General features: G+C 42.9%; 1 protein-coding gene across 1 annotated transcript in view; it reads left to right on the forward strand.

Moving 5' to 3' along the window:
* Positions 1 to 24320, forward strand: part of LOC122556776 (ran-binding protein 17-like) — a 1066498-nt gene that overhangs the window by 63604 nt on the left and 978574 nt on the right. The window contains exon 2 of the mRNA XM_043703926.1: positions 5912 to 6058. Coding sequence (XP_043559861.1) covers positions 5912 to 6058 — 147 coding nt within the window. The remainder of the gene's footprint in view (positions 1 to 5911; positions 6059 to 24320) is intronic.

The following is a 24320-nucleotide window of genomic DNA, read 5'->3' on the forward strand; positions in this document are numbered from 1 at the left end:
AGAAACTTGTTCACCCAGAGAGTGGTGGCTGTGTGGAATGCTCTGCCCCAGAGTTCAGTGGAGGCTCAGTCTCTGGATTCATTTAAGAAAGAGTTGGATAGAGCTCTCGAGGATAGTGGAATCAAGGGTTATGGAGATAAGGCAGGAACAGGATACTGATTAAGGATGATCAGCCATGATCATATTGAATGGTGGTGCAGGCTCGAAGGGCAGAATGTCCTACTCCTGCACCTACTGTCTATTGTCTATATCTTTCCCCTCTCACCCTAAACCTATGCCCTCTAGTTCTGGACTCCCCGATCCAGTCCTTTCCTGTCCCTGAGGCCCTCCTTTCCTCTGATCCTGAGGCCCTCCTTTCCTCTGTCCCTGAGGCCCTCCTTTCCTCTATCCCTGAGGCCCTCCTTTCCTCTGTCCCTGAGGCCATTCTTTCCCCTGTCCCTGAGGCCCTCCTTTTCCCCTGTCCCTGAGGCCCTACTTTTCCCCTCCAGAGCCGCCTTTTCCTCTGTTCAGAGGCCCTTGTTTCCCCTGTCCCAGAGACCTTCCTTTCCTCTGTCCTTGAGGCCCTCCTTTCCCCTGTCCCAGGGGCTCTCCCTTTCCCCTGCCTCGGAGGCTCTCCCTTTCCCCTGCCTCAGAGGCTGTCCCTTTCCCATGCCTCAGAGTCTCTCCCTTACCCCCGCCCCAGAGGCCACTCTTTCCGTGTCCCAGAAACCCACTTTTCACTTCTCCCAGAGACCTTCCTTTCCCCAGTCCTAGAGACCCATGTTTCCCCTGTTCCTGAGACCCGCCAGTTCCGTGCTAAGAAAGCTTCCATTTGAGATGGTTTGATTTTCCTTGTCCAGGAAGCAGTCGTTTTCCCCCATCCAGGAGACCTTCCTTTCCCCGTCCAAGAGACCCTCCTTTCCCCCGCCCCAGAGACCTTCCTTTCCCAGCCACTGAAATCCTCCATTTTCCTGTCCCTGACACCATTTGATTTTCCTTGACTCTAAGACCCTGCTTTCTCCTGTGTCTTAGACCCCATTTTCCTTGTCCCAGAGGCCATCACTGGTTGCTTCCTCTCCCTATCCATGATTTCCTCCACTGCTGTGTCCCTGAGACCATCCACTGCCTTGTCCCTGAGACTATCCAATGCCTGTCCCTGAGATCCTCCACTGCGTGTCCCTGACCCACTCTACTCCCTGTGAGATCCTCTTTTCCCTTGTCCGAGACATCGCCATTCCTCGTCCCTGATCTCCTGAGACCATGTGACTTTTCTTCTCTCTGAGACCTTTTCCTTGTCACTAAGATCCTCCTTGACCACCTCCATTCTTCTGTCCTGGAGACCATCTGATTTTCCCTGTTCCTGACATCCTCCTTCACTTGTCCTTGACTCCTCCCTGTCCTGAGACTCTCCACTTCCCTACCACGAGGCTCTCCTTTCTCCTGCCAAGAGACTCTCCATTTGAGACCACATGATTTGCCTTGTACCAGAAAATCCTCCCTTTCCCTGTCCTCGAGGCCCTCTCCTGTCCCTTTGACCCTCCTTTACATTGTCACTGAGACCTTCCACTCCCTTGTGAGACTCTCCTTTCCCTTACCCCTGAGAAGTATCCACTCCCTTTTCCTGATCTCCTGCGACCATGTGATTTTCCTTCTCTCTAAGACCCTCCTTGATTCCCTCTATTCTCCTGTTCCAGAGTCCATCTGATTTTCCCTCTTCATGACACCTGCCTTTACTCGTTCCTGACTCCTTCCTTCTCTTGTACCTCCGGCCCTCAGTACCCAGTCTTAAGACTCTCTACTCCCCTGTCCATGAAGCCCTCCTTTCCCCTCTCCATGTGATCCTCCTTTCTCCTGTCCCTGCTGCCATCTGATTTTCCCTGTCACTAAGACTCTCATATTCCTATCTCTAAGACCCTCTTATATTCTGTGTGGTATTAGGGTGGCACGGTGGCACAGTGGTTAGCACTGCTGCCTCACAGCGCCAGAGACCTGGGTTCAATTCCTGCCTCAGACAACTGACTGTGTGGAGTTTGCACATTCTCCCTGTGTTTGCGTGGGTTTCCTCTGGGTGCTCCAGTTTCTTCCCACAATCCAAAAACGTGCAGGTTAGGTGAATTGGCCAAGCTAAATTGCTCGTATGTTAGGTGAAGGGGTAAATGTAGGAGAATGGGTCTGGGTGGGTTGCGCTTCGGCGGGTTGGTGTGGACTTGTTGGGCCGAAGGGCCTGTTTCCACACTGTAACTAATCATTCCCAGCCTCTAGCATATTTTCCTTGTCCCTGGCATCTTCCATTTCCCTTTCCCTGATACCATTGTTTCCCCTGTCCTTGAAGCTTTCCTTTCCCCTGTCCCTAACCCCATCCTTTCCCCCTTATCCCTTAGTGCCTCCCATTTCTTCTGACCCTGAGACTCTCCATTTCCCTATCGCTGAGACCCTCCAGTTCCCCATGTCAAGGGTACTCCATCCCTCTGACCATTACAATTCCATCTCCCTTGATCGAGAGACTTCCACCTCCTGATCCTGAGGCCCTCCATCACCTGACCGCAAGGACCTCCATCCCTTCACCTTTTAAGCCTTAGCCCTGAGTATGACCATCCCCTTATTCCTGACCCTGGTGATTCCCGTTGTCCTAGACACCATTTGTCCCTCTGCATTGTCAGTCATCCCTTCCATCTCCTTGGCACTGAATCCCATGCTCTCCTTGAGACCCGTGTTCGTCCTCACCCTCGTCTCCATCAGCACCGGAGGTCTTCAGCCTCCTGTGGCAGGTAGCAACTTCATCTACCTCAACTAATCCTCTGGACTTCTCTACAATACTGTTATATGGTTGAATATTGGGGTACTCTGGACCTCTCTAGGTCTGTGCAGGTTAGGAAGTATACCTTAATTTGTAAGATTCTCAAGAATAGCTCTTAAGAATCTTCAGTATTTTACTTTGACTGGATGAAGATTATTTCCAGATTGGAGTTGAAAGTGTGATGCTAGAAAAGCGCAGCAGGTCAGGCTGTATTCCAAGAGCAGGAAACTCAACATTTCGGGCAAAAGCCCTTTATCAGGAATGAGGCTAGGAACATTTACTGGTGGAGAGAGGGGGGGGGGGGGGGGGGGGGGGCTGGGGGGAAGGTAGCTGAGAGGGCAATACGTGGATGGATGTGGGGGTAATGGTGATAGGTCAGAGGGAAGGGTGGAGTGGACAAATGGGAAGGAAAATGGACAGGTAGGACAGATCATGAGGTCGGTGCTGAGCTGGAAGTTTGAAACTGGGAAAAGGTGGGCCATGGGGTTGGAGGGTCCCGAGGTGGAAGATGAGGTGTTCTTCCTACAGGTGTCGGGTGGTAAGAGAGTGGTAATGGAAGAGGCTCAGGACCTGCATGTCCTTGGCAGAATGGGAGGGGGAGTTGAGGTTGTCGGTTACGGGGTGGTGGGTTTGGTTGGTGCAGGTGTCCTGGAGATGTTCTCTGAAGCGCTCTGCGAGTAGGCATCCTATCTCCCCAGTGTAGAGGAGACTGCAACGGGAGCAATGGATACAGTAAATGACATGTGTGGAAGTTCAGGTGAGACCTTGATGGATGTGGAAGGCTCCTTTGGGCCCTTGGACGGAGTTGCAGAGGGAGGTGTGGGGCGCAGGTTTTGCAATTCCTGCAGTGGCAGGGGTAGGTGTCGGGAGACGAGGGTGCGTTGTTAGGGGGCGTGGACCTGACGAGGTAGTCACAAAGGGACCGATTCTTCATAATGCTTTGGAAACTCAGTTCAAAAGTTGCTGGAATGAACTTGAAAGATTGTTTTAAAATAGTCTATGAAGTAAGGTAAGTTGCTAATCTCTTGAGTGTGGTTCTTGCTCAGTTTCAAAAATTTTATTTGTAATTAAGCTAATTCTGGTCTGTGAGCTTCACACTGACTCTCAGATATTTAGTACCTTCTGCAGTTGACACTAGATCTTGGTGTAAAGCCAGTACCTTGTCTATTGCACGTAAGAGAGGAGAAAGCTTGTGATTATGCTTGTGGCATTGTTTTAAACAAGTGTTGATTGGAGGCTGTGCCATGCTTCTGGATGCTGCTTCGTTGTTTTGAACACAAGGAATGTTGTATTGAACCTGAACTATAATGACATTGTTGTTGGGCTACATACCAGCCTGTGATTTAGTCTTTAGAAAAAAGTTATTTGTTAATAAAAAAAAAAGAAAGAAGCATGAAGGTCGTTCTCAGTAATGGACTGATGTGATCACTCATGGACAATATATTCATTACTAGTGACAATATTCTTTTCACTTTGGTGTCTCATTCAGCAGTTTATCACTCAGTGAAGATGTGTTTTTATGTAATGTTTAAATTCTAGAAGTTGTAGAGATGCTTTTTACATCTATATACTGGGTGTTAGCTAGACATAAATTAGATTTTCAGTGTTTGTCATAGATGGTATGTATACTGGCAGCAGTTAGATTTATAAGTGCTGTCTGTATTCAGGAGGCTGACCACAGCTCATTCAGCAGTTTATTGTGCATAAGGTGACTGGTTGACAAGTTATCCTCATTGCTGTGCCATGTTAAATTATCCACAGTGCAGTGCATAGTGGGAATTTGTACAAATCAGGGATACAACTAATTGAAACTAATATCATTGGTTTATTATTTAGAATGGGATTGTTGCTGGTCATTTGCCAAGTGTCCTGGTTTCCATTCAAATGCAGTGAAATCTTTTGCTTTCTTAAAACTTCTTGTGATGTCATTGTTAAGATAATCATATAGAATCCCGTAGATTTGAGGTGCGGATTTGAAACAGTTTGTGTAAAGACAATGGCCAATGTTAATTAAAGAAATTTCTGATCTTCATCTCCAGGCAGCAACCACAACTGTGTAACTGCCAGGTACCAATCTTGTTTCATGACCTAGAAATGTTTCTGTTACTCCTGCTGTCACAAAGTTGGTGACTTATTGTGTAGGTATTGGAAATACGCTGGTACATTAGCTGAATGGTTATTTTTCACATTATATTTTGCATTATATTTGACCTTACATGTGATCCCAACTGTACACTAGAATGCCATTGCTAAATCCTACATATGCATGTTCTAGTAAGGGTAGCTGTGTGGTGATAAGAAATGGCACCCTAGTTATCCTTCTGTCATCTAGTGAAACTGAAGTAAATTGTTGAATATCCACAGCCATCTCTTTGGTATCATTAGCCAATTCTACATACTTCACAATGAAACCTAAGAACTCTTAAGTCTTTGTGGTTCAACAATAGGGCATCTGATAAATTTACCCTGGATATATTGGAAGACCCCTACTTGTCAAGTTGTTAAAAAGAAAGGTTAGTCTGAGACAAGTGATGCACTGACATTTTCCTTCACTTCGTTCACTTGGAGAGCATTAAGAAAACAATTAGGAAGTTACTGAATAGTACTGCAAATCTGGTTTATTTTCAATTTGTTACAAAAATATGCATTCATGACACTTGGCAATTATTGTGGTATTTCAACATTATACATAGTATTTTGACTTTATATTCAACTTTATTTCTTTATTTACTTCTGTTTTGACAAGGTGTTATGCATTGGTTGGAAATACAATTCCATTGATAGATGTTCTTAAGAACAAGGAGCAGTTATATATTTTGCAATCACTAGTCCCAAATGCTCTTTTGTCAAATGTTTTTTACAGTTTTTGTTGGATGTTTTTATCGGTAAGTAGCTAACAAAACATCGGTGTATTTTTATTTAAAATAAATCCAGTTTGAGTTATCTATAATGTTCATACAAAAATATATTGTGTTTACATCTGGAGTTCTAGGCAATTCAGTTTTGCAAGAAATCATCTTCACTCATTTCAAATATTGAAAGCAACATTTTGAAAGCATCGCTGTGTGAATTAAATGTGACATTTTTGTGGAAGCCTTGCTCAGTCTTAATTTTTCAACTTTTTTGACTTTGTAGGATTTGGCACAGTTGGAAATAATATGTAAGCAGCTTTATGAGGCCACAGATCCAGCCCAACGATTGCAAGCAGAGAAAGCCTTGATTGAGCTTACTGAGAGCCCTGAATGTCTCAGCAAGTGCCAACTCCTATTGGAACGAGGAACTGTAAGTTTATTTGTGTTATTGTGTGTTCCTGCCAAAAATCTGAATTTTATTTCTATTTTCTGTCCAGTAATTAAGAGATCCCAAAATCAGTCTCATGAGCAACACAGACTTAAGATAATTCCAAGTTCTTCCACACAGTCCCAGTAATGCTGGACAAGCCAACTTTTTTTTTTAGATTACTTACAATGTGGAAACAGGCCCTTCGGCCCAACAAGTCCACACCGACCCGCCGAAGCGCAACCCACCCATACCCCTACATTTACCCCCTTACCTAACACTACGGGCAATTTAGCATGGCCAATTCACCTGACCTGCACATCTTTGGACTGTGGGAGGAAACCGGAGCACCCGGAGGAAACCCACGCAGACACGGGGAGAATGTGCAAACTCCACACAGTCAGTCGCCTGAGGCGGGAATTGAACCCGGGTCTCTGGCGCTGTGAGGCAGCAGTGCTAACCACTGTGCCACCGTGCCGCCCAACTTCTGTAGAGCATGTTTACTTCCCATAGTTTATGTTCCCTAAGCTCTGTGTGAGATTGTAGAAACTTGAGGCCACCACTTTTGAATTGTTTCAGACAACAGTCAGAAAAAAATGTCTAATTTTACTTGTGCCTTAATTCTTTTTCAACTGAGCATGCTGAATTTTTAGATACGTGGTATGCTTGCTTTGTCAGTCTCCATCACAATGGAAATCAAGCAACCACGTTTAATTAGATAATGAATAGACGTAAAATCAACTGCTTACACTCCTTTCTAACTACAAAATAAAGCCTCCTATTCACCAATATTACATTTTTCCCACCCCATCTTTGGGTGTCATTGAATGATGCGAAGGACTACATGGAATTTAAACACAAAAACACACAACCTGTTCAAGCCAGTACAGTACCAACCATCCATCTGAGAAATATTCCTAATAATTTTTATTGGCTCTGTTTCCATGTGCCTTCAACTCCTTATCCTTACTCTATCTTGGAGAAAGTGAGGACTACAGATGCTGGAGACCAGAGCTGAAAAATGTGTTGCTGGAAAAGCGCAGCAGGTCAGGCAGCATCCAAGGAGCAGGAGAATCGATGTTTTGGGCGGCTTATGCCCGAAATGTCGATTCTCCTGCTCCTTGGATGCTGCCTGACCTGCTGCGCTTTTCCACCAAACACATTCTTCAGCCCTTACTCTATCTCTCCAATCTATCTGCACTTAAATATTAATATTATTTGTGTCTCCAGTAAAAACTCAGGAAATGAATTCTCTGAACTTGATAAAGAGGTTTCTCCTGTTCACTGTCCTGAAGTCCTTATAATTTAAACTTACATTTATGGCACTTTCTTTATATTCAGCTACTCTACTCTAATTGCCCTTCAAAAGCTGGTGGTGATCCACCACCTTGAACTGCAGCCTGTGGTGCAAGCACAGTACTGTTAAGAAAGTTCTATATTTTTCAGTGAAGGAATGGTGATATAGTCAATCAGAGTTGTGTGTGACTTGGATGGAACTTACAAGCAGTGGTGTTCACCCTGGGTGTGCTGACTTTTGTCATCTCGATAGTAAAGTTCACAGTTTTAGACAGTTTGAGTGAAGGAACTTCACCAAATTGCTGCAGTACATCTTGTCGACAGCTGCTTGTACCATGATGAATATTTGTGATGATGGATGGGGGTGAGTCAAGTGAACTGCTTTTTCCGTTATGTCATTGACCTTGAGTATTATTGGAGCTGCATCTATCCAGACAATTGGAGGATTTTCCATCACACATCTGACTTGCATGGTTGAAAGACTTGTCCTTCAACAATCATGACCATCTTTCTTTGTGCTTCGTATAACTCAAATCAGTGGAAAGTTGCTGATGATTAAAAGAAGAATGATAAGGCAATAAATAGCCATATTGAATTCATGCTACTTTCTCTGGACTTGTTAATCATAGCCAGAGTATTACTTGTAATGGCTTCTCTTTCCGGTCTCCCATTGTGCGTTCTAGTGACCCCCAATGATCAGTCTTTTGTTGTGCCTCTCCTATTTCTTATCTATGTGTATTCAATCAGTGACATCAACCAAAAGCGCAGTGTTAGGTTTTGCAAGTCTGCTGATGAGACCCAGCTCTACCTTGTCACCAACTTTCTTGACTCCTCGACTTTAATTATCAGATCACTTATTTAAGATCTTGCACTGGATGAGTAGAAGTTAGTTCCAAATAAATAATAGAAAAACTGAATGGTGCTGTTCTGGTGGGGTGGGCTTTATTTGAACCGTGCTAGGACCAGTAGTCATTGTTATAAACAAAGAAGTCTACACCACAGTAAAAGGCCTTTCAGCCCATTGAATCTGCACCAGTTAAAAACAAGTGCCCAACTATTCTAATACCCTTTTCCAGTACATGGCCCATAGCCTTGGATGCCTTGACATTATAGATGTACTTCTAAAAGTTAGGTGGATTTCTGCTTCTGTTGCCCTCAAAGCTTCCTGCCCCTTACTTTAAATCTAAGGGGAATGAACATTTGATCTCTCCATCAAGAGGAAAAGATCATTCCCATCTAACCTATTTATGCCCCTCATAACTTTATTTACCTCAACCATGTTCCCCCTCTGAATTCTCTGTTCTAAGGAAAACAACCATAATTTATCAAATCTCCCTTTGTTAACAAACCTCTCCAGCCTAGCAACATCCTGGTAAATATCCTTTGCACCTTTGAGTCATAGCATGGAAACAGACCCTTCAGTCCAACTTGTCGATGCTGACCATTTTTCCCTAACTAAAGCCAACCTGCATTTGGCCCATATCCCTCTAAACCTTTCCTATTCATGTACCTGTCCAAATGTCTTTTACATAGTCTGATCTTATAGCCATTACAGAGAGATACTTAAGTGATTAAAACTGGGAACTGTTCCGGGATATGTAACTTTTTGAAAGGATAGGCAGGAAGGAAAGGGTGATGGGATATCTTTGTTAGACAGGATGGAATAAGCATAACAGCAGGAAATGATCTCAGATCTGAAGATGTAGAATCCATGCATCTTTGTAGCAAGAAATAGAAAAAGAGACTGGTGGGAATAGGTTACAGGATAGAAAATACTATAGGATAGAAAATAAACCAGGTGATAATGAGAATGTTTAAAAAAAAGTAAATCAATCATGGGCATTAATTTTTGGAAGATTGGAAAAATTAAACCGGTAAAACTTGAAAGGAGTCAGAAAAGATTTGCAAGGATGTTGCCAGGGTTGGAGGATTTGAGCTACAGGGAGAGGTTGAATAGGCTGGGGCTGTTTTCCCTAGAGCGTTGGAGGCTGAGGGGTGACCTTGTAGAGGTTTACAAAAATCATGAAGGGCGTGGATAGGATAAATAGATTAAGTCTGTTTGCTGGGACGGGGGAGTCCAGAACTAAAGGGCATAGGTTTAGGGTGAGAGCAGAAAGATATAAAAGAGACCTAAGGGGCAACTTTTTCATGCAGAGGATGGTGCGTGTATTGAATGAGATGCCAGAGGAAGTGGTGGAGATGAGTACAATTGCAACATTTACAAGGCGTCTGGATGGATGTATGAATAAGAAAGGTTTGGAAGGATATGGGCTGAGTGCTGGCAGGTGGGACTACATTGGGTTGAGATATCTGGTTGGCATGGACGAGTTGGACTGAAGGATCTGTTTCTGTGCTGTACATCTCAATGACTCTATAAGGTAGAAGTAGGCATGAGGAAGAATTCATATAGTGTATTTAGAACAGTTTCCTAGAACAATATGTTGTGGATCCAAGTAGGGATTTCATATCTGAGGATGGGTTTAATAAATAATCTCAGAGTAAAATACACTTCCCCCTGCCCCCCACCAAGGAAACAATACCATAATGTGATAGAATTTAGCATTCAATTTGGGTCAGAAAGAGCTATACTAAACTTAAATAAGGATAATTACAAAGGAATGAGGACAGAGTTAGCTGGAGTGGACTGTGAAAGGAAGTTAACAGAAAGAACTATTGATGAACAATGTCAGATATTAAAAAAAAAGTTCATGACTTACAATAAACATATAATCCAGTGAAGAAGAAGGATTTTAGAAAGTATGTAAACCAACCATGTTTAACCAGAGAAGTTACCAATAGGATCAAACTGAAAGAAAAAATATAATGTGGCAAAGATCAAATATAATGTGGTAAACCAGAGAATTGGGAAATTTTTCAAAAATAAAAGGTGACCCAAAAAAAATGGAGGCAGAAAATAAACTGAAGAAAATTGAGCAAATAATAAAGAAACTGATTATTTCAATATATAAAAAGGCAAAGAGACCAAAGTAAACATAGGCCCCTTAGAGAATGAGGCTGGGTAAATAATAATAGGGGAACTGGATATGGCAGATGAGATTAATAAATAGTTTGTATCAGTCTTCACACAGTAGAGGAGACACTAATAGCATTGCAAAATATTAAATAATCATGGGTCAGAAATATATGCAATGTATGTCATGAGAGAAAATGTACTAGAGGAAGTAATGGGACTAAAAACCAATATGTCCCCTGGATCTGATGAGTTGCATCTTCGGATATTTAAAGGAAGTAGAGACAGTGTAATAATATTGCAGGAACCTTTCAATTCTGGAAAATAACATAATTGATAAACAGCCAATATGCCCTTTTTCAAAACGTGAGGAAGACAAGAAAGAAACCATGTAACTGTTAGATCTGTTAGCTTAACACCTGTAATTCGAAAAAAAGGTTAATCTCTGTTGTAAAGACTGCAATAACAGCATTTAGTAACACGCAACATAATCAAGCTTAGTGGCTTCATGAAGCATAAGTCATGCCTGACAAACTGAGTAGAATCTTGTGAGGAGGTAACAAACATAAGCAAAATAGATGAAGGGGAACTTGTAGTTGGAACAGATTTAAATTTCCCAACGGCATTTGAAAAACTATCACACATGAAGCTGTTTAATAAGATGGGAGCCCATGTTATGGGGGGTAGTATATTAGCATGGTGAGAGGATTAGTTAACTAATCAAAAACAAACAGTTGGAATAAAGGAGCATTTTCATGTTGGAATGTGGAACTAGTGGTGTGTCACAGGGATCATTGCTGGGCCCACAATTACTTGCAATATATTAATGATTTGGCAATGAATGTACTATCGCTAAGTTTACAGTTGACACAAAAACAGATGGGAAGGCAAGTGGTGAAGATGTCACAAAGAAGGATATAATGTGTTAGGTGAATGGGTGAAAATTGGGAGTTGAATATAAGATGGGAAGATGTGAAGTTATGCATTTTGGCAGGAAGAACCAAGGAGAAAAATATTATATAAATGGAGAAAGACTTCAGATGTCTGCCACATGGATCACAGTGAGGCGCGACCATTTAAGGCAAAGGAAGAGGAAGAATTTCTCTCAGAGGAGTGCAACTGTAATTTTTTTAACTGTGGAGGGCTTTAGAAGCTGGGTAATTAAGTATGTTCAAGGCTGAGATTTTAATCAGCAAGGGAATTAAGGTCTACCAGTTAAAGGCTGGAAAATGGTATTGACAATTAATAGGTCCTCCATGATCTTGTTGAATGGTGGAGCAGACACGATCAACTGAATGGCTTACCTTTGATTTTACATCCTATCATTTTAAGTGATATTAAAAATAGAGGAGCTGAATATTATTTAAATGGAGAAATCTACATAACAGAGGAATTTGAGTGTTCTTGTCCATAAGAGTCATAGAGTCAGAGATGTACAGCACAGAAACACACCCTTCGGTCAAACCTGTCCACGCCGACCAGATATCCCAACCCAATCTAGTCCCACCTGCCAGCACCAGGCCCTCCAAAACTCTTCCTATTCATAAACCCATCCAAATGCCTTTTAAATGTTGCAATTGTTCCAGCCTCCACCACTTACTGCGGCAGTTAATTCCATACACGTACCACCTTCTGCGTGAAAAAGTTGCCCCTTAGGTCTCTTTTATATATTTCCCCTCTCATCCTAAGCCTATGCCCCCTCGATTAGATTACTTTAATGATTAGATTACTTACAGTGTGGAAACAGGCCCTTCGGCCCAACAAGACCTCACCGACCCGCCGAAGCGCAACCTACCCAGACCCATTTCCCTACATTTACCCCTGCACCTAACGCTACGGACAATTTAGCATGGCCAATTCACCTAACCTGCACATTTTTAGATTGTGGGAGGAAACCTGAGCACCCAGAGGAAACTCACGCAGACACGGGGAGAATGTGCAAACTCCACACAGTCAGTCGCCTGAGGCGGGAATTGAACCCAGGTCTCGGGTGCTGTGAGGCAGCAATGCTAACCACTGTGCCACCGTGCGGCTTCTCTAGTCCTTAGAGAAAAGACTTCGTCTATTTATCCTATCCACGCCCCTCATAATTTTGTAAACCTCTATAAGGTCACCCCTCAGCCTCCGACGCTCCAGGGAAAACAGCCCCAGCCTGTACAGCCTCTACCTATAGCTCAAATCCTCGAACCCTGGCAACATCCTTGTAAATCTTTTCTAAACCATTTCAAGTTTCACAATATCTTTCCGATAGGAAGGAGACCAGAATTGCACGCAATATTTCAACAGTGGCCTAGCCAATGTCCTGTACAGCCGCAACATGACCTCCCAACGCCTGTACTCAATACTCAGTCCAATAAAGGAAAGCATACCAAATGCCGCCTTCACTATGCTATCTACCTGCGACTCCACTTTCAAGGCGCTATGAATCTGCACTCCAAGGTCTCTTTGTTCAGCAATACTCCCTGGGACCTTACCATTAAGTGTATAAGTCCTGCTAAGAATTGCTTTCCCAAAATGCAGCATCTCGAATTTATCTGAATTAAACTCCATCTGCCACTGCTCAGCCCATTGGCCCATCTGATCAAGATCCTATTGTAATCTGAGGTAACCTTCTTCACTGTCCACAACGCCTCCAATTTTGATGTCATCTGCAAACTTACTAACTATTCCTCTTATGCTCACATCCAAATCATTTATGTAAATGTCAAAAAGTAGAGGACCTAGCACGATCCTTGTGGCACTCCACTGGTCACAGGCCTCCAGTCTGAAAAACAACCCTCCACCACCACCCTCTGTCTTCTACCTTTGAGCCAGTTCTGTATCCAAATGGCTAGTTCTCCCTGTGTTCTGTGAGATCTAAACCTTGCTAACCAGTGTCCCATGGGGAACCTTGTCGAACGCCTTACTGAAGTCCATATAGATCACATCTACCGCTCGGCACTCATCAATCCTCTTTGTTACTTCCTCAAAAAACTCAATCAAGTTTGTGAGACATGATTTTCCACGCACAAAGCCATGTTGACTGTCTCTAATCAGTCCTTGCATTTCCTAACACATGTACGTCCTGTCAGGCTCACTGGTCTATAGTTCCCTGGCTTGTCCTTACCAACCTTCTTAATCAGTGGCACCACGTTAGCCAACCTCCAGTTTTCCGGCTGTTCACCTGTGACTATCGATGATACAAATATCTCAGCAAGAGGCCCAGCAATCACTTCCCTAGCTTCCCACAGAGTTCTAGGGTACACCTGAACAGGTCCTGGGGATTTATCCACTTTTATGCGTTTCAAGACAACCAGCACTTCCTCCTCTGTAATATGGACATTTTTCAAGATGTCACCATCTATTTCCCTACGTTCTATATCTTCCATGAACTTTTCCACAATAAATACTGATAAAAAATACTCGTTTAGTATCTCCCTTAATTTCTGCGACTCCACGCAAAGGCTGCCTTGCTGATCTTTGAGGGGAGAAAGTGACGACTGCAGATGCTGGAGATCAGAGCTGAAAATGTGTTGCTGGAAAAGCACAGCAGGTCAGGCAGAATCCAAGGAGCAGGAGAGTTGATGTTTCGGGCATGATTCCTGAAGAAGGGCTCATGCCCGAAACGTCGATTCTCCTGCTCCTTGGATGCTGCCTCACCTGCTGCGCTTTTCCAGCAACACATTTTCAGCTCTGATCTTTGAGGGGCCCTATTCTCTCCCAAGTTACACTTTTGTCCTTAATGTATTTGTAAAAAACACCCTTTGGATTCTCATTAATTCTATTTGCCAAAGCTATCTCATGTCTCCTTTTTTGCACTCCTGATTTCCCTCTTAAGTATACTGCTATTGGCTTTATACTCTTCTAAGGATTCACTCCATCTATCCTTTCTGTACTTGACATATGCTTCCTTCTTTTTCTTAACCAAACCCTCAATTTCTTTAGTCATCCAGCATTCCCTATACCTACCAGCCTTTCCTTTCAGTTAACAGGAATATACGGGTGGCACGGAGGCACAGTGGTTAGCACTGCTGCCTCACAGCACCAGAGACCCGGGTTCAATTCCCACCGTAGGCGACTGACTGTGTGGAGCTTGCACATTCTCCCCGTGCCTGCGTGGGTTTCCTCCGGGTGCTCCGGTTTCCTCCCACAGTCCAAAGATGTGCAGGTCAGGTGAATTGGCCATGCTAAATTGCCCATAGTGTTAGGTAAGGGGTAAATGTAGGGGTATGGGTGGGTTGCGCTTTGGCGGGTCGGTGTGGACTTGTTGGGCCGAAGGGCCTGTTTCCACACTGTAAGTAATCTAATCTAATCTAATCTAATAGTTTCTCTGGATCCCGTTATCTCATTTCTGAAGGCTTCCCATTTTCCAGCCATCCCTTTACCTGCGAACATCTGCCCCCAGTTACCTTTTGAAAGTTCTTGCCTAATACCATCAAAATTGGCCTTTCTTCAATTTAAAACTTCAACTTTTAGATCTGGTCTATCCTTTTCGATCACAATTTTAAATCTAATAGAATTATGGTCGCTGGCCCCAAAGTGCTCTCCCACTGACACCTCAGTCACCTGTCCTGTCTTATTTCCCAAGAGTAGGTCAAGTTTGCACCTTCTCTAGTAGGTACATCCACATACTGAATCAGAAAATTGTCTTGTACGCACTTAACAAATTCCTCTCTATCTAAACCCTTAACACTATGGCAGTCCCAGTCTATTCCAGCAACACATTTTCAGCTCAGTCCCAGTCTATATTAGGAAAGTTAAAATCCCTTGCCATAACCACCTTATTGTTCTTACAGATTGCTGAGATCTCCTTACAAATTTGTTTCTCAATTTCCGTCTGACTATTAGGGGGTCTATAATACAATCCCAATAAGGTGATCATCCCTTTCTTATTTCTCAGTTCCACCCAAATAACTTCCCTGGATGTATTTCTGGGAATATTCTCCCTCAGGACAGCTGTAATGCTATCTCTTGTCAAATCACAATAATCTAACATATATGTTCAGCAGCCAATTGGGAAGGCAAATGGAATGTTGACCTTTATTTCAGAGGCAATCAAGCATAAAAACAGGGAAGTCTTGCTGTGGTGCAGTGGCATTTTCCTGGTCTCTGAATCAGGATACCTGAGTTGAAATCTCACCAGATTGATTAGAAACATGTATACCTCAAGTCGTTGATATTTCAAATATCTTTACCAAGAAATGGTTGTGTACAATGGACATAGCAAAACTCAACAATATCCTGGCTGCAGAACTGATGGCGTTTGGTTCGAAACTAGCCAGATCCTGAGCAAGGCTGTATCAGTATAGCTGTGAATCTGCTATTAATCCAGCAAAATGGAGAATTGCCCAAGTATCCAGTAAACAAAACAGCTCTCATTTATGTAGCTCCTTTAATTTAACAAAATTTCCCAAGGAATTTCATAGGAGCATTACAGAACAAAACATGACAGGAAGCACATTCTGTATTATGTCAGATAACAAAAATTGCTTGGATTTTAGGTTTTAGGAAGTACTATAAAGGAAAACAGTGAAGTCAAGAGGTGAAGAGGTGCAGGGTATATATTGTAGAGCTTGTGACTAGGCAATTAAAGGCATGGCACAATGGTAGAGTTAAGATCAGTGATGTAAAAGAAGCCAGAATTAAATTGTGGAATAACTCTGAAAGGCATAATGTTGAAGGCTACAGTATGCTCTACCAAATATGATATTATAAAGACTTAGTTTTCTGAACAGCTCTGGATCTCAAAGGAGAGACATGTGCCATCTGGGTCTCCTCATAGTCATATGAGATGTACAGCATGGAAACAGACCCTTCGGTTCAACCCATCCATGCCGACCAGATATCCCAACCCAATCTAATCCCACCTACCAGCACTTTGAAGGGTTTGATTAGATTAGATTACTTACAGTGTGGAAACAGGCCCTTCGGCCCAACAAGTCCACACCGCCCTGCCGAAGCGCAACCCACCCATACCCCTACATTTACCCCTTACCTAACACTACGGGCAATTTAACATGGCCAATTCACCTGACCTGCACATTTTTGGACTGTGGGAGGAAACCGGAGCACCCGGAGGAAACCCACGCAGACATGGGGAGAACGTGCAAACTCCACACAGTCAGTCGCCTGAGGCGGGAAATGAACCCGGGTCTCTGGCGCTGTGAGGCAGCAGTGCTAACCACTGTGCCACCGTGCCACCCATGGTTGCCTAGGATAATAATGTAACTTTGAACTTAATCGCTGTCATGCAGTAAACTACATAATTTTAAAGACTGAGCCTCCTTCCAGAAATACCATAGTAGAGAGGAAATGGTATTATGAAAATTGATGGGATTAAAACCCAATAAGTCCCCAGGGCCTGATGTTCGCAATCCCAGAGTAATTAAGGAAGTAGCCCTAGCATTGGTGATCAATTTCCAGCATTCTATAGACTCTAGAAGAGCTCCAATGGACTGGAAGATAGCTAATGTAAGCCCACTTTCCAAAAAAGAAGAGAGGAAATGGGGAATTCTCGGCCAGTTAGCCTGATATTGGTGGAGAAAATGCTGGAGTCAATTATTTGGGATGTAATAACTGTGCATTTGGATTGCAGTGACCGAATTGGTCAAGTCAGCATGGATTCAGTGAGGGGAAATCATGCTTGAAATACCTTCTGTAATTTTTTGAGAATGTAATCTACCTCAGTCAACTGTGTGGAGTTTGCACATTCTCCCCTTGTCTGTGTGGGTTTCCTCCGGGTGCTCCGATTTCCTCCCACAGTCCAAAGATGTGCAGGTTAGGTGAATTGGCCATGCTAAATTGCCCGTAGTGTTAGGTGAAGGAGTAAATGTAGGGGAATGGGTCTTGGTGGGTTGCTGTTTGGAGGGTTGGTGTGGACTTGTTGGGCCGAAGGGCCTGTTTCCATACTCTAATTCATCTAATCTAATCTAATCTAATCTAATCACTAAAGTGGGCAAGGGTGAATCTGTGGATGCTTGTAACTGGACTTTTAAAAGGCTTTTGACAAGATTCCACACAAGAGATTAGTAAGCAAAATTAAAGCTCATAGTATCAAGTGGTAATGTATTGATGTGGATATAAAACTAGTTGGCATTCAGGAAGCAGTTGTTTCCTGTTTCCGACAGTTGGAATAAACAGGTCCTTTTCAGGGTGGCAAGCAGTGATGAATGGGATGCCGCAGGGTTCAGTGCTCGGACCCCAACTGGTCACAATATACATGAACAATTTGGATGAAGGAGTTGAATGCAATATCTCCAAATTTTCAGAGGACACTAAGCCGGGTGGGAATGTGTGCCGTGAGGAGGATGCTAACAGGCTGAGTGGACAAATATTTGGTAAGTGCAATATAATGTGGATAATTGTGAGGTTATCCACTGGGGGCAAAAAAAGAAGGCAGATTATTACCTAAATGGTGGCATTTTAGGAAAAGATGAGGTGCAACGAGACCTGGGTGTCATAGTGCAACAGTTGGCATCCAGGTGCAGCAGGCAGTGAGGAAAGCTAATGGCATGACTTTTATAGCAAAAGGATTTGAGTATAGGAGTAGGAAGGTTTTGCTGCAGTTATACAGGGCCTTGATGAGGTTATATCTTCAGTATTGTTTGCAGTTTTGATCTCCTAGTCTGAGGAAGGACGTTCTGAGGAAGAGAGTTCAGCGAAGGTTCACCATACTGATTCCCGGGATGGCTGGATTGACATATCAAGAAAAACTGAATCGACTGGGCTTGTACTCACTAGAATTTAGAAGAATTTGGAGGTAATTCACAGAAACATATAACATTCTTATGTGACTAGGCAGGCTAGATGTGGGAAGAATGTTCCAGATGTTGGGGAAGTCCAGAACTAGGGCTGTGATGGTGCTTTCATTTTAAGAAGGTTATTTTGTCCTTTTTTTTTCGGAGAGGTTGTATAGTCAGAGATGTGGAAGCATCTAGTTTAATAATGGAAGGGGAGTGGCCAGTTCTCTCCGTTCAGGTTTTTATGTCATTTGTTTTAGCTGTAGCAACTACAAGATGTGAGAGTCCAGGAGAGTTGGAACCTTTAGTAAAGGAGTCCTCTGATTTTTTCTGAGATTTTTCCCTGGATACTGCTCCCTCCTGCCTGTCTGAATTTGTTTTCTAATTTACCTTTTTGCCAAGGGATGTGTTTGTGGGAGGTTACTACATTGAAGTTGATTTGTAATAGTTGCTATATCTGGTCAGTTAAGTTTTCCAGTAGTTCCGTTATTCTAAATTCCGTTTTATTTTGTTCATGTTTCAATTGCATAAATTCTGTTTTGCTTAAAGCTGAATGGTTTGACCAGCTACATCACACCTGGATTACCCACTTCACGTCTTCTTTAAAATTAGAAAAGTTAGAGTATAGGCTACTTTAAAATATTTTGAGGAGATCTGACCTGGTCCATAAAAGATTGCAGGCTTGTCCGAGATTGATTCTATAATTCCACTTTGGGTTTAGAGTTGTTGGACTCAAAGGCGGCGAGTAGAAGGTGTTAGTGCCTTTTGTTTTGGCTGTTGAATTCAGTTGGATTAAACAGCTCTTGGATAGTAATGGCTCTTTCAGTCACTAAGGGTTTTCTGGGGGTGGAAGAAGTGACTTTGGGGGTCTTACAGAAGGTAAGCAAGGCAAAGCTGTTGAAATTGGCAGACAAGCTGGCGTTGGGTTTCCCTTCATCTGTGAGCAAAAGGAGAGGTAATTACAGCAATAGCTCAACATTTAAATTTGCTGGAAATGTCATAAGAATCTTTGGAAATGGCTAGGATTCAATTGCAGATGAAGCAGTTTGAACATGAACAGGAACTGAAATTGTTAGAATTATGGTTAAAAGCGGAACAAAAAGAAAAGGAAAGAATTGCCCTGACAGAATAAAAAAAAATGGAGAGGAGGGCCCTGACAGAAGGAAAGGAGAGAGAGAGAGAGAGCATTTGTACTTCAGAAGTTGGCACTTAAACAGGAGAGTTGGCTGAAAAGGATGGAGGGGAAGGTATGAGGTAGGCTTTGTGAGGAAGGTAGTGATGATGAACATCATAGTCAAAGGCGTGGTGGGGATGTGTTTTGATATATCCAAATATTGCCAAAATTTGCCGAGAAGATTATAGAAGCCTTCTTCATTTAATTTGAGGAAGTGACTAAACAAATGAAGTGACCAGCAACCATGAGGGTTTTGTTGATTTAAACAAAGTTGGTAATAGAGCTAGTGAGATATTTACATCACTAGTAGAGGAGGTTCTGGGGAGTATGAGGAGTGAAGAAAGCCATCTTAAATGCATATGAGCTTGTGCCAGAAGCCGACAGACAACGTTTCAGGAATTTACGGAGGAACCCGGTCAAGCATACATTGAGTTTGAAAGGATCAAACAAAGTAATTTTGATAGCTGAATAAGGGTTTTAACAATAGATCAAACATATGACACTCTTAGATGATCATTTTGGAGGAATTCAAAAATTCACTTCCTCGGGTGGTGAGAACTCACAGGGAAGAGCAGAGGTTAGCAGCTAAATCAAAGTTTAGCTTTCAACATCAGTTTCAATCATGAGGGTCAGAAATTGGGGGAAAGTCCTCAGGTGGTAAGGGAAAGTCGATCATGGTGAAGATAATAAAGATAGCTTACCCAGGGTAAAAAGGAAACCCATGAAGGGGAAAGAGAAGTTAAAAGGCTCAGGTGTTTTCATTGCAATAAATTAGGCCACATGAAGTCATAGTGTTGATGCGTTCGAAAAAACATTGGGAAGATGACTGTAAGAAAACAGGATAAGCCAGTTAAGTTTGTTAAAGTGGTAAAGGAAAGCACAGTGGAGCCTAAAAAGCTGCACCAGAATGCACAACCTGGTCAGAGATTGGTTGAGAAGGAGGTGTTGGATCTTCTTAAACCATTTATTTGTAAGGCTGTGGTTCACTCGCATAGGTCAGGAGTAACAGGTAAAGAAATTACAGTACTAAGAGATATGGGATCATGTCAATCTTTGATGCTGAGAGATGAGGAGATGGTATAAATCAGGGTTTCTGCCAGAAAAATTGCGAAAATGTAGAGTTCATGGTGAGACGAGAAGTGCTGTAGATTCTGAGTAATCCAAGATGGAGGACAGGAAAAAAATTTGGCTGTAAGAACTGTTCCTTTTTTTGAGGTAATTTAGATGCTGGAGCTGATTTCCTTGAATTTCAGAAGCAATAATTAGTGTTTTATAAGCTGTTGCATTGCTTTGGAACTTTTAGCAGGGGGGGGGGGGAATGATCAAATCAACAGCGCTTGAAAAAGGAGAAAGAGAGACAAAGGTGGAGACCACAGTGAATCAAGCGAGAAAGAAACCTACACTGCTGTTAGACTCAGCAGCGAATCTGCACAGCTACCGCCTTTGTTGTTTGAGTTCAAGTATCTCTGGACATCGGAGTGATTCTAAGAAAAGTTAACAATCTGCAAAATTCACAGCTGACCTTGGAGGAACCTTTGTGGGGGAAGCTTACAGCATGGGGCAGCTAAGTACATAGTTTTTAAGTGTAACCCAACTTTTGTTTTTGTAAATCTACAATACTGAGTAGAGTGGGTTCTTTTTGGATTATATGTTTTATTGAGATCTGTCTCTTATTAAATTTTAATAAGATAGAACAAATAATGCGAAGCTAGCCTGGAGCAGTGATTTTTGAAGTATAGAGGAACTTTGATTATCGGAACGAGATGGGCGGTCACTTTCGTTCAGATAATTGATTATTCAGTTAATTGATTCAATGTCTCTCTGAGGCTAGGAGTTTTCTGAAGTTTCATTTTTACTCCCTCTGCCTGCCTTGCTACCTCTCTCTGCCTCAGGGTTTGATTCTGAGCTGACACACACTTGTCTGTACGGAACCTGCAGCATTGCTGAAGCCTCCCCCCAGTTCAATGGGACTGATACATTGAGCACTTGCTAAGTCCGTTCCCCATTCAGCAGACTAGACAGCAGCACACTGCGCACGAGCTCCCCCCACGCCCCACCTTGGACTCTGCCGTTCTGTCCTCCTGCCCTCCCCCATCCTCGCCTCCTCCGTCCGCACCCCCCCAACCCCATCTGTTGCAGCCCAAACCCCATCCGTGCCAATAACCTCGCATCAACAACCCCATCCAACCCCACCCCCCCCCGTCTGAGAATATGAGAAGTTAGGCCAGAATTTAAAATGGAGGTCCTCAAGGGTTGCAATTTCTGGATTACTCCCACTGCTATGAGCTAGTGAGGGTAGGAATAGGAGGATAGAGCAGATGAATGTGTGTCTGAAGAACTGGTGCAGAGAAGAAAGGTTCAGATTATTGGAATCTCTTCTGGGTAGAAGTGACCTGTGTAAGAAGGATTGCACATGAATTGGAAGGGGACTAATATATTGGCTGGGAGATTTTCGAGAGCTGCTTGGGAAGATGGGGGGTAGATTGTAAGGACAGAGGTCAGTCTGAGACTGGTACAGTTGGGAAAAGGAGCAAGCCAAACAGTCAGGGCAGGCAGGGACAAAGCAGAGAATGAGGTAGGACTGAGCCCTAACAAGGGAAAGCAGTTGAATTCAGTGCATGGTTCGGAACATGGGACTGGGATATCATAGTAATTACAGAGACTTGGCTCAAGGATGGACAGGACTGGAAGCTTAATGTTCAAGGGTACCTGTGCATTAAGAAGGATAGAAAAGGGAGAAGAGAGGAGGTGGATTGGCGTTTTTTTAAAAGGGGGAATACATTATGGCTGTACTTAGGGAGGATATTCCTGGAATTGCATCCTGAAAAGTTTTTTGGGTGGAACTGAGAAATAAGAAAGGGATGATCAACCTATTGAAACTGTGTACTATAGACCCCCCCAGTAATAATGGTAGGGAATTTTAACGTTCCAAACATAGACTGGGACTGCCATAGTGTTAAGGGTTTCGATGGAGAGGAGTTTAAGTATGTACAAGAAAGTTCTCTGATTCGGTATGTGGATGTACCTAATAGAAAAGGTACAATATTTGATCTACTCTTGGGAAATGAGGTGGGGCAGGTGACTGAGGTGTCAGTGGGGGAGCACTTTGGGGCCAGTGACCATAATTCTATTAGTTCTAAAACAGTGATGGAAAAGGATAGTCAGGATCTAAAAGTTGAAGTTCTAAATTGGAGGAAGGCCAGTTTTGCTGGTATTAAGCAAGATCTTTCAAAGGTTGATTGGGTGTGAATGTTCACAGTTAAAGGAATGGCTGGAAAATGGGAAGCCTTCAAAAATGAGACAAGAATTCAGAGACAGTATATTCCTGATAAGGTGAAAAACAAGGCTGATTTATGTAGAACATGCTGGATGACTAGAGAAATTGAAATTTTGGTCAAGTGAAAGAAGGAAGCATGTGTTCGGTATAGACAGCAGAGATTGAGTGAATCCTTAGAAGAGTATAAAGGCAGCAGGAGTATATACATAAATGGGAAATCAGGAGGGCAAAAAGGGGATATGAGATAGCTTTGGCAAGTAGGGTAGGAGAATCCAAAGGGATTTTATTAATACATTAAGGACAAAGGGGAAACTAGGGAGAGAGTAGGGCTTCTCAAAGATCAGCAAGGCAGCCTACGTGTGGAACCACAGGAGATGGGCGAGATACGAAACAAGTATTTTAGATCAGTGTTTACTGTGGAGAAGGATATAGAGGATATAGAATATGGGGAAATAGTTGGTGACATCTTGAAAAGTGTCCATATCACAGAGGCGGAGGTGCTGGCTGCCTTAAAAGGCATAATGGTGGATAAATCCCAGGTCCTGATCAGGTAGAACTCTGTGGGAAGCTAGGGAAAGCAGATGAGGTCATTAACTCACAGTTTTGCTAATGGAGATGTAGTGTTAGTGTTACTTTCAGTGATAGGTAAACCTTTAAAAGCAAGGTTTGGTGTACCATATCAAATCGAAAGGAGAATGAGTGAGGTAAACTATTTGATAAGGACTCTAAATAGAAAGCAGTCTCACACGGTGTGTCATTTAAATATATTCAAGCATTATTTTGATAGGGAAGGAAAGGACAAGGAGAAAATGTCACTGGTTACAACACAAAGTGAAGAACCAAGTTCAGATGATTTTGAATTGGACGTTCCTCAAACTAGATTGAACAATGAGCAACTTCTCAAAAATTGGGATAAATTATTCAGTCACCTTCTGGACGAAAATCAACATGACCTGAAAGAGTTACTACTATTGCATGGGGAGCAAAGTAGGAATAAACTGCAAAGTCCTAATGATGAAAGGGTTTTACCCGAAACATTGATTTTCCTGCTCCTCGGATGCTGCCTGACCTGCTGTGCTTTTCCAGCACCATTCTAATCTTGACTCTGATCTCCAGCATCTGCAGTCCTCACTTTCGCCTATTGGACTTCAGTAAGGCGTTTGATAAGGTTCCACACAGTAGGCTATTGCACAAAATAAGGAGTTTCAGGATTGAAGATGATTTAGCGGTTTAGATCAGAAGTTGGCGAGCTGAAAGAAGACAGAGAGTGGCGATTGATGGAAAGTGTTCATCATGGAGCTCAGTTACCAGTGGTGTGCTGCAAGGATCTGTTTTGGGGCAACTGCTGTTTGTCATTTTTATAAATGATCTGGAAGTGGGTGTAGAAGGATGAGTTAGTAAATTTGCAGATGTCACTAAGGTAGGCAGAGTTATTGATAGTGCCGAAGGATGTTGTGAGTTACAGAGGGACTTAGATAAGATGCACAGCTGGACTGAGAAGTGGCGAATAGAGTTTAATGCGGAAAAGTGTGAGGTTATTCACTTCGGAAGAAGTAACAGTAATGCCGAATACTGGGCTAATGGTAAAATTCTTGGCAGTGTAGATGAACACAGAGATCTTGGTGTCCTGGTGCATAAATCTCTGAAAGTTGCCACCAAGGTTAATAGGATTGTTAAGAAGGCATATGATGTGTTGCCGTTTATTGTTAGGGGTATTGAGTTTCGGAGCCACGAGATCATGCTTCAGCTGTACAAGACACTGGTAAGGCTGCACCTGGAGTATTGTGTGCAGTTCTGGTCACCACATTATAGGAAGGATGTGGAAGCTT

The sequence above is a fragment of the Chiloscyllium plagiosum genome, chromosome 14 (genome assembly GCF_004010195.1).
Source record: "Chiloscyllium plagiosum isolate BGI_BamShark_2017 chromosome 14, ASM401019v2, whole genome shotgun sequence".
Classification (NCBI taxonomy): Eukaryota; Metazoa; Chordata; class Chondrichthyes; order Orectolobiformes; family Hemiscylliidae; genus Chiloscyllium; species Chiloscyllium plagiosum.